Raw genomic sequence first — 9,988 nt, forward strand, 5'->3', positions numbered from 1 at the left:
AAATGTATTTCAGGATTTGAATTGTGTGTTTTAGAAGGCTAGTAGGATTTATAAACCATATGTTAATAATGGCAAACAAGGTTTGCAGTAGGACCTTTTAAATCAAGTACATTAAAATTTCTTTCGCAAAAATACATACTTTGGTGACCCAGCCTTTTCACTTTTCATTTATATCCAGCAAAAATAAGTAAAAATGCACACACACACACACACACACAATCTACAAAGTCATAGCAGCTTTATTTACAATAGTTCCCAGTCAAAATTCTCAAATGAACATCAACATTACTTTATGTAAATTCTTATGAATACAGAGCTCAATTGTGTAGTCTAAGCTGTCCTCCCACTCTCAATCTTGCTTCAGACTTAAGTTCTGGAATCATAGGCCTGTTACCACCACACCTAGCAATTTCAGTGTATTTAAGTATGGAATACTATGCAAAATGATAGTGATGAATTATAGCTGCATGACATGGATAAAAACTCAAAAGCACTGTTGACTGAAAGGTGCCATGAGTTACACAATTCTTATAATCATATTGTATAATTTCTTACAGCAGGTTCAAAAGGGTGCGGGTAAGTTCTATTTCTTGATCTAGATAGTGGTAATTCATTGTGTCCTATATGCATGTCATTCTTCCATTTTAAAAAGTTACTGAATTTTTTTGTTTCCTTTATTATTCACATAGATTTAAATGTTAATGGAGTCCTCATATTCCAGCTATTTTGCAAGGCATTAAGGATACCTAATGAACTTTGTGGTGCATGCAGATTTGCTGAAGTTTATTGGCTAGTTTGCTTGCCTATGAGATCCCATACAGAACAAACTTTTAGGAGTGATTTCTACCATGGGTTTAACCGTTGATTCTCACAACTATTACTTCTGGCTATCACTTCTAGCCCTCTGAGTCAGCTAAGACTCCCTTCCAAAGATTGACCCACATTAGAAGCAGCCAGGCCTGTATCCTGGGTTGGGAAAGTGAACTGCAGGACGTCGTACTACTTCATTTTCACAGGCTGATCCAGTCTCATTCCTCTGGCTCCAAACTCCTCACTTCCCCCAGGCCTAATCCCTCACTCTGGGCCTTACTTTATTCCTGAACCTGTTGGCTGCTTATTCTTCCTCTCTCCACTTGAAGGTTTTTTGTTTGATTGTTTTTTGTTTTTAGGTGCTGTTATTGGGGCTTGAGTTCTTGCTTGCTTTCTTGTCATGGGCACTCTATATTTTAGCCATGCCTTCAGTTTGGTGTTTTACTGGTTGTTTGGAGACTGAGTCGCACAGATTTTTCCACCCAGGCTGGCTTTGAACTGTGATCTTTCAGGTTTCAGTCTCCTGAGTGGTGAGGATTAGAGGTGTGAGCCACTAGCCTCTGGCTGAAATTCAGCTCCTTTAGTGATAAAACCTGGACAGGGACAGTGAAAATAAATAAGGCTGGTGGCTGCTGCCATCAGGACTTGTAAACCTAGTCTATTGAAAAGTCACTAAGAAAAGTGAAATTTACCCTAGTCCTTAGCAGGCCTACCCAGATCATGGTTTCTATTTTTGGGACTTCTAGCTGTTTTCCTGATTTATTTCTCTTGGTGTTTCAAGAGTCTCTTACCCAAATAGCCTCTTTCTCGGTACCCTAAGTATCTTGTTGATTGAAATATATTCTTACTGTGTAAGACAAGTATATCTACTTGTATATTCACTAATAAAACATGGGAGTATTCTCAAACACAAATGATCATATGATCATGACCATAGCTTCTGAAAATATAGAAGATATCATAAGGTTCTTAATTTCTTTTTTTCCATAAAAATATACTGATTTATTTGAGGTATTTATTTTCTTTTTTTATTCTACTGTACAGAGGGGTTACAATTACATGGGCAAGATAATGAGTACATTTCTTAATTTCAAATACAAACTTCAGTAATTTCCCCTACAATGTAATACCTTGCCATCATGACTCCGCTACATTAGTAGAGCAACATTTGTATTTCAAGTACTCCACCTAGTGGCAGCTCTATGGATACACACCTTTCACTGGTAGGTACATCTCTGATTTGTTTCACTACTGCTCCTCCTCCATAGAAACAGCTTTTCTCCCAGCAACAGTGGGAATGTAAATAGGAGAAAAAAATCCAGACCCTATCTCATAAATAACCACAGCAAAAGGGACTGGAGTTGTGGCTCAAGTGATAAAATGCCTGCTTAGCATGCGTGAAGCTCTGAATTCTAAGCCCCAGTACAACCAAAAATAAGGGGGACAGATACAGGAAGTCCCAATTGAAGTTGGTGAATGTTTGGCTTACTCATGACTGTCCCTTTTGCCTAGAAATTGTTGATAAAATGGGAGAGCTGTATGCAAAACTATTAAGCCCTGGTATTATACAAAAATCCAATATTTAAATATTTTAAAAATGAAAACAAATATAGTAGCATAGGAATTTGGAATTAAGTACGTACTTACAATTTTCAATTTGTTGAGGTAAATAATATAGGGGCCATGGATATGCCTCTCAGTTAACAGCTTTAAGTGGTGTTTCTTATGAGAACTACTTAATTTTAGCACTAACTTCTATGTACACAAATCTAATTACTTGCAGAGATTGAAAGAAAGGGAAAAGAGGGAGGATATAGGAGAGCAAGAGAGGGAGGGAGGAAGAGAGGGAGAGTGCTTCAAAATGTGATCTTATTTGTGGACTGATGCCTGGTTCAAGTGGTAGAGTCCCTGGCTGAGCAAACATGAGGCCTTGAGTTTACTCTCCAGTACTGCCAAGAAAACAAAACAAAAAACACAAAGCCCAAGATATATCTCCATGAAAAAAAAACCCTGAAATTTTTATTAACCAAATAACAATATGTGAACCTAATTTTTCTGAAAAGTAACTTTTTCTACAACAAAAAAGTTCATCAGTGAGGGGGGTATTATGGTTGTACCGTTTTGTGTCTGACTAGTTCTGACAGCTGATTCTCATAACTGCTTTTGCATTTGCTCTGTTAGAATACCATGCAGGCAGACAGGCTCTGGAAATCTCTGTACATTCATCAGAGAATGAAAGTGAAAAGTTACATGCCTGAAAAACAGCTCAGGCCTTGATACCCTGAAAGTCTCCTGGGAATCTCAGATCACATTTTGAGATCCAAGAAGAGTCAAGAAATTCAAAAAGATTCAAAGAATCTTTTTGGTCAGCTGGAGATGGTTTCCTTTGTATCCTTCCAGATGGCTCAGCTCTTCTGTAAATGGATTGTAGCCTTGTTCCTTCAAACAGCGGAGTGCCCAGAAAAGCTGGTCTGGAGGAGGGAATTCTTCCCATGGAACCCATTCCCAACCTGGAGAAGAGACAGACTGTCAGTGCACTCAGCTGACACAGAGCATGGAGAAAGTACTTTGGTATATGCTAACCTGTATTTAGGAAAATAACTGAATTTCAAAGTGATCTGCTGCAGGCAGGCGAGGCAAAGTGCACCATTATATACAGTTGTCTTACTTTCATTTTTTTCAGGTTCTACATTCTTGGGTTCTGGGTCTTGGGTCCTATCGACTTCTCCTTTCATCAGTATAGTGACATAATGGTAATTCTCTTTCTCGACAAATGAATTGACCACTGAAGCAAAGCGGACATTTTCTAGGTGAAGAGCAGCTTCTTCCCAGGTTTCCCTTCGAGCACATTCTTCCCAAGTCTCCCTAGAAAACAGAAATTTTCCATTGCATTTTATTCAATTCTATTTATACAGTTTAGTCTTTTTTTTTTTCTTGATTAGAAACTACTAGTGTAAGGCCAAAAGAACAGTAATTGGCTTGCACTTAGACATGATTAAAGTCTTTGCTGGGTGGGGTGTATGCCTGTAACCCCAGCTACTTGGGAGGCTTGCTTGAGTCCGGGAGTTCTGGGCTGCAGTGTGCTCTGCCAATTGAGGATCCTGAGTTCAACATGAACATGGTGACCTCCCTGGAGTGGGAGACCACCAGTTTGCCTAAGAATTGACTTTCTGTATGTTCTACATCTACTGAGCTGAGGAGCAAAAGGACTTCATAGAGAACAAGAAATTAACATTTAGCCCATTCAGCACGAATTCTCAAGCCAGATGCAAACCTGAGCAACTAGAAGGCATTCAGTGTATTGGTTTAAGAGCATGGGCTTTTGGGTCAACTAGACTTATATGGGGCTCAAAGGCTTTTACTTGTCTATCTTAAGGAAAAAGAGAAGTGTGAGCATTTACACTGAGTAGTTGTTCTAAAGTGCACTGACTTTTCCAGTAGTCTCAGCATTCCAGCTTATGCCTTAAAACTGAGAACAATTGGCAGTAAGCACTTCTAGCTTCTCAATGGTATAAGGGAGATCAAACAAGATGTCATCTGAACTTATGGATTTGCAGGAAGGCCAGACTAGTCCTTGACCCCCATTCTGCCCAGGCCAACACAAGGACAATATCTAAGATATGCATTTGCTACCTCATAGGAATGGTTCCCTTCCTCCTGATGAACAGTCCATTCTGTTCCCCAAGCCCTAGGAGAGACAGTCCAAGACAATGGGCACAGAGGCCAGAAGATATGGCCAGGGAACTGCAGAAATTCACAGGCCTACCCAGTACTTCAAAGCAGGGTGCAAGGAAGAAGTCTTGGGAAGATCTGCAGTGTGTCTCTTGTCACTTTAGTATGCATATGAATATAGAAGAAGACCAGGAGGGCTGAGCAAGTTAGAGGGGATGCAGTGAAAAAGCACCATTTCTAGTATGTTCCTTGTGGACTTTCTACAGACCATAAGATTGCTGGGAATTCCACAGGGGTAGTATGCAAGAAGCAAGAGCTAGGGGAACAGGACCAGTACCACAGTCAGTGCTACTTAGCCATGGACTGTATGGTATAGCAATCCTTGTGGGATGTCCAAGCAACCAAGCAGAGAATCCTGATGGGAGAGCACATGGACAGTGGACCTGGCACACAGAAGGGGAATGGGTGAACTGCAGCAGCCTCCATGGGATCAACAGCCTGCCCTCTCCTTCCTCCCCTGCACTGCAGACGGAGGGGAGCAGGAGGTGGAGAGAGCAAAGCAACAGCTTTGCTTTGAAAATCACAGGGAGAGATTAGAACCAGGAAGTGAGGCTAAAGATTTATACTGGATTACTCTGGAATGCTTGGAAGTAAATCTTAAGGGCCAAAATTCAATTTATTAAACTAGTACAGAAAAATTATCAGAAATATCACTTGTGGGGGAAAAAAAGCTCTTTTTTGAAGAGTGGAAGGACAAAATAAGGCTATTTTCTGTTTGACTCCTGTTAAAGTTAGCTGTCAGTATTCAGTTTGGTAAAGACCACATGACAGAGAGCAGCTTAGCAGGTACTTAGCTTAAGGACTTAGTAAAACTGCTTTAAAGTCAGTGTTGGTTACCATCACTGATACTGAGTCAAGAGTCCAGTACTTTCTTAGGATAGCTATCTCTAGCAATTGTTCTAGTAATTATATGTTCTTTCTAGTCCTTAGCTTGTGATCTAAGTTTGGCTAATACCCACCAACAACCAATAAAGCACATTTAATATGTGGCTATACAGGCAATTCAGGTTTTTGCTGATATTGTTTTGGCAGTACTGGGATTTGAACTCAGGGCCCTAACACTTGCTAGGTATGAACTCTACCACTTGAGCCACACTCCTGTCCTTTCTGCTTTATATTTCCAATAGGGTTTTGCACTTTGCCTGTCTTAGCCTGAACCATTATCTTCCTATTCATGCCTCCTATGTAGCTGGAATAACAGATATACACAACCACACTGGGTTTCCTCATGGAGATGGGTATAATTTTTTGCTGAGGATGGCTGCAAACTAAAATCCTTCCCATCTCTGTGTCCCAGTAGGTGGGATTACAGGTGTGAGCCACAGTACTTGTCCCTATTGGGTTTTTTGAGATGTTTTTGTCTATGTAGCTCAGGCTGGCTTTGAATTTGTAATCCCAAGTGCTGGGATTACAAGTGTATACCACCACAGGTGACTTTTAAATTTGGTTCTTTTTTTGTTTGTTTGTCTGTTTGGTTTTTTGGTCATGGACCTGAATTCTGGGCCTGGGCACTGTCCCTCAGCTCTTCAGCTCAAGGCTATTGCTCTACCACTTGAAATACAGTGCCACTTCTGGCTTTTTCTGCTTATGTGGTGCTGAGAAATCGAACTCAGGGCCTCATACATGCAAAGCAAACACTCTACCACTAAGCCACCTTTTACCAGCCTCTTAATTTGGCTATTAAAACTTTTAAAATGCAGTATTAATGACTTACATTTATCTGAAAACAATAAATGTATTGGATTTTTTTAATTCAGAAGATCATTTTTTAAAATTCCACATGTTGGGTCCTAATGACTCTCATCTTTAATCCTTACTCAAGAGGCTAAGATCTGAGGATCATGGTTCAAGGCTAGCCTTGGAAGGAAAGCCTATGGGACTCTTTATCTCCAATTAATCACCAAAAAGCCAAAAGTGGAGCTGTAGAGCATGTCTTTCAGCAAAACAGCTGAGGGACAGTGCCCAAGGCCTATGTTCAAGCCCCAGGATGCACAAAGAAATTAATATGCTAAAATATTAATTTCATACTTTATATAAAAGACTAAAAGACACTAGTGTGACGGTTTTACTTGTGATTACCAAGACGAACACTCCATATTTTCAACTAACAAATGGCAAGACAAAGGCTGTTGGGGAGTTACTATTAGTTATGTTGAGATAATGCGATATATATCTTTTCTTTTGCTCTCAACAGGGACAAAAAGAGTTAAAAAAAAGATTTTAGAGGTAATTTAGGAAGAGGGATGGGGGTGTAGCTCAAGTGGTAAAGCACCTACCTGCCTAGCAAGAAAGAGGCCCTGGGTTCAATTCAGGGGGGCGGGGGAAGGGAATGCGTAAAATTGGGAAGAAGGTAGAGTAACAGATGATACTAAAGAACTGATGTTAGGAAAATAGTGGTGTGTTTTTACTTTTAGATCTATTTAGACAGAACACAAGTATTTAGGGACACTTGAAATCTCAAGGAACCTCACGGAATCTTGGAGGGTCCGCGATGGACTGCTGGGGTTAGAAACGCCCACCCAGCTCCTCCCAGCCCCACGCGGGGCAGGTTCACCCGGGCGACGTGCTTTCCTTCCCCCAGCACAGCGCCCCCTCCCGGCGGGAGACTGCGAGACCCTCGGCTTCGCAGAGGAACCCGTGAGAAACGACGCACGGCGTCAGCGCAGGCACGCTCTCACGCACGCCAAAGCCCGCCCTCCATTCCGCTTTGACGGATCGACCTGCTCACCCGAACTCCAAATGTCCCCCAGGAAGCTGGAAACTGCCGGCTCCAAAGGACCCTTTCCTCTTGCCCAACAGGACGCATCGAGGATGCTTGTAGCTGGTCACAACCACTCCGACCCCGACCCCGGGGCGCCGCCTCAGCGGCTCCACACTGACGCTCATAGTGTCGAAGGCCTGGCTGGGCCGCCACTGGAAGGGCACTTCCGGTGGTGTACGCTTCCAATCTTAGCTCGGGTCGCCCCAGGACCTCTAAACCAAATTGGCCGCTAGGCCTCCGCCTCCCGCAGAGGTGGGACTGCGGGCCGAGTTCTCTTTTAACTAATGCCATTTAATTTTGCACTTCAACACTTAGGTGTCCGTTCCCAGGTCCCTCCATACCACCTGGTTACAGGACACCTGCCCTTCCGAACATCTGAACTCTTGCACATTGTTTTATCTTGAGTGACCTTCGCTCCAGAGAACTCGTCTTACACTTGAGCTGGAACCAGTGAGGTACCAGGGCAGAAGTAAGTCACTGATTTAAGATAAATGAAATTTTGGAGTAAATAAGAACTAGTAAGTTGTGTTAGAATGTGTTAATTTCATGTTTGAGACACTATTGCAGATGTTTACACACCATGCACCAAGTGAAAAAACAGAAAAAGGGGAAAAATCACCGTTGAAACAAAGAACTATAGCTAAAACACATGATTTGTCTACATGGGATTTACAATGGAGGAGGTAACAATGATTGATAGGAAATGTACTGATTACCTAACTCATGTTAACTGTAACCCCTCTGCACAATATCTACAATAATTTTTTTTAAATACTCTGGTTTGAATTCATTTCTTTTTTCCTTCTGGCACTTCCTGTGTTTGACACTTGAAGCTCCATGTAGCTCAAAACCCACCTTGCAGTTTTATATAATATTGAATGGTGCCTAATGTAGCTAAATCCTACACTTAGGTCACATTGCAACTCATGTCCAAAGGAACATTTCTCCCTCTCCTTCACCCTCTCCCACACCCGTCTCATCTTTTTCCTAACACTGTATGTCATTGGTTGGTTGGGATTGAGTCTGTGTGAAATGAACTAAATGTTCACTATGGTTCAACTTGATCTGATCACATTCAGTGTGTCTTAATAGCTGCTTTCTCACATTTGAACTTATTTCCTTAAGATGTCTCAAACATATCAGATTTATGCGGTGGCTTCTGTTATAACACTTTGGGAAGACCATGTCCTTGAATTCATGTGGACTCAGCATGAGACCCAGGGAACTTCAAGACATCAGAAGAGTCCTTACACAGAAACCTCCCCATTTCCACCCATCTGCTGTGCCCCCTGACTATATGGTGTGGTCAAGTTTGTTTTGATATGGGGGACTCTCCTGGGCAATAGCAAACCATCTCAAATGGGAAGATTGATAAGGCAGGGCTAGAGGCAGGGAATTCTCCTCTGTCTTCAACATTGCTGTTATCTAATGAAACTTCTTTATATAGGAAGATCACAAAGAACAAAAAGTAGCAATACACTCTCCTCTTTTCTGTCTTTGAGACAGAAAGGGAACTGGATACTCACTTCAAAAAATCTGTAATTTGTGGTCTGGCTTTAGTCTTTCATATTCTTATGGGAGAGCTTAAGATCAGACTTGCAGGCCTATTACCTCACTGTGTAAACTTATCTTGAATGTTGGAAACTAGTATTACTTCTATCAAATGTGCCTTCTCTGTCAATGTATTAGATGGATATTTGAGAAACATAATTTAATTACCCTTCTTTTGGATCTGCTTGTGACTTTCTTGACCAATATAGTGAGATGGAAATGACATCATATGATTTGCTAGGTTAGGTCATCAGAATTCTTGAAGCTTTACCCCTCGTTGCCTCCTTGGTTTTTAGAAGACTTACTCTCAGAAATCCAAGGACCCCGTGAAGAATCTAATTATCCTGTACCTGCTATATTGTCAGGAAGCGCAAGCTATCCAGGTGCAAAGGTCATTCAAAGACAGGGAGAGAGATATTTGGCTGTCTGTCACTGGCTTTTCCAGACATCCCAATACAGGCAATACAGACGAAGAACCCATCTCTGTTATTCCCACTTGAGCACACCTGAAGCAGAGAAGAACTGAAAAGTCTAGAAGACAAACAGAACTAAGGAACTAGCTACATGATCTGAGAGCTCAGAGTCCAATAAAAACGTGGAACTCAAGGTTTAATATTATTCAGAAGTTCAAGATGGTGTAAACAGAGAATGAAGTGAAGAAGGGGCCCTTTTATTACTACTGAGTCACTGTGGTCACTTACCAGTTACTCACATGCCTACTTCAGATACATGAAATACTGAAAACAAGCCAGAAATCTTCAGCCTATGAGCTGTCCTCACCATGGGAAAGCAAAATACGTCCTTGCTGTGGCCTGCTCACATCCCTGATCTCACAATATCATCAGTATAATACAGTGATTGTGGTTTTACACCACTAAGATTTGAGATGGTTTGTTTAATAACATTACATATAATCCCATTATAGAATAATATTTACCAGTCTTTAAGATTAACATACTTATTAGTTATGAAGTAACAATGTAACAAACTAATATGTTAAGCTGTGTTAGAATGTTGGATAGACCTTGAGAAGATTACACTAAGTGAAAGAGTCCGTTTACATGAAATCTATAAGAGGCAAATTCATGGAGACAGAATAGAACATAGGGCTAAGCAGGTAGAGTTTGCAAGGAA

General features: G+C 41.2%; 2 protein-coding genes across 3 annotated transcripts in view; one reads left to right on the top strand and one right to left on the bottom strand.

Moving 5' to 3' along the window:
- Nucleotides 1-1,811: 1,811 nt before the first annotated feature.
- Nucleotides 1,812-7,453, bottom strand: Nudt15 (nudix hydrolase 15). Of its 2 annotated transcripts, none has more exons than XM_070003202.1 (3): nt 7,271-7,453; nt 3,394-3,675; nt 1,812-3,320 (listed from the first exon to the last, which is right to left on the bottom strand). In XM_070003202.1, the coding sequence occupies exons 1-3, from the start codon at nt 7,426-7,428 to the stop codon at nt 3,077-3,079; spliced, it is 684 nt and encodes a 227-aa protein (XP_069859303.1). In that variant the 5' UTR covers nt 7,429-7,453; the 3' UTR covers nt 1,812-3,076. The 2 variants fall into 2 exon arrangements, with proteins under 2 accessions (XP_069859303.1, XP_069859304.1); XM_070003203.1 differs by having other exon boundaries at nt 3,073-3,320; nt 3,479-3,675.
- Nucleotides 7,454-7,686: 233 nt separating this feature from the next.
- The window catches only part of Sucla2 (succinate-CoA ligase ADP-forming subunit beta), a 40,499-nt gene continuing 38,197 nt past the window's right edge, over nt 7,687-9,988 (top strand). Inside the window, exon 1 of the mRNA XM_070003205.1 lies at nt 7,687-7,772. The gene's annotated coding sequence lies outside the window, so the exon portion shown is untranslated. The remainder of the gene's footprint in view (nt 7,773-9,988) is intronic.

Source organism: Dipodomys merriami, unplaced genomic scaffold, assembly GCF_024711535.1.
Source record: "Dipodomys merriami isolate MVZ:Mamm:240054 unplaced genomic scaffold, mDipMer1.0.p SCAF_6, whole genome shotgun sequence".
Taxonomy (NCBI): Eukaryota; Metazoa; Chordata; class Mammalia; order Rodentia; family Heteromyidae; genus Dipodomys; species Dipodomys merriami.

Coding starts and splice junctions, on each gene's coding strand:
- Nudt15 (XM_070003202.1), bottom strand. CDS start 7,428: ATGAGCGTCAGTGTGGAGCCGCTGAGGCGGCGCCCCGGGGTCGGGGTC. Junction 3,676..7,270: donor GGGGGACATTTGGAGTTCGG/GTGAGCAGGTCG, acceptor TCTGTTTTCTAG/GGAGACTTGGGAAGAATGTG. Junction 3,321..3,393: donor AGTTATTTTCCTAAATACAG/GTTAGCATATAC, acceptor TCTCTTCTCCAG/GTTGGGAATGGGTTCCATGG.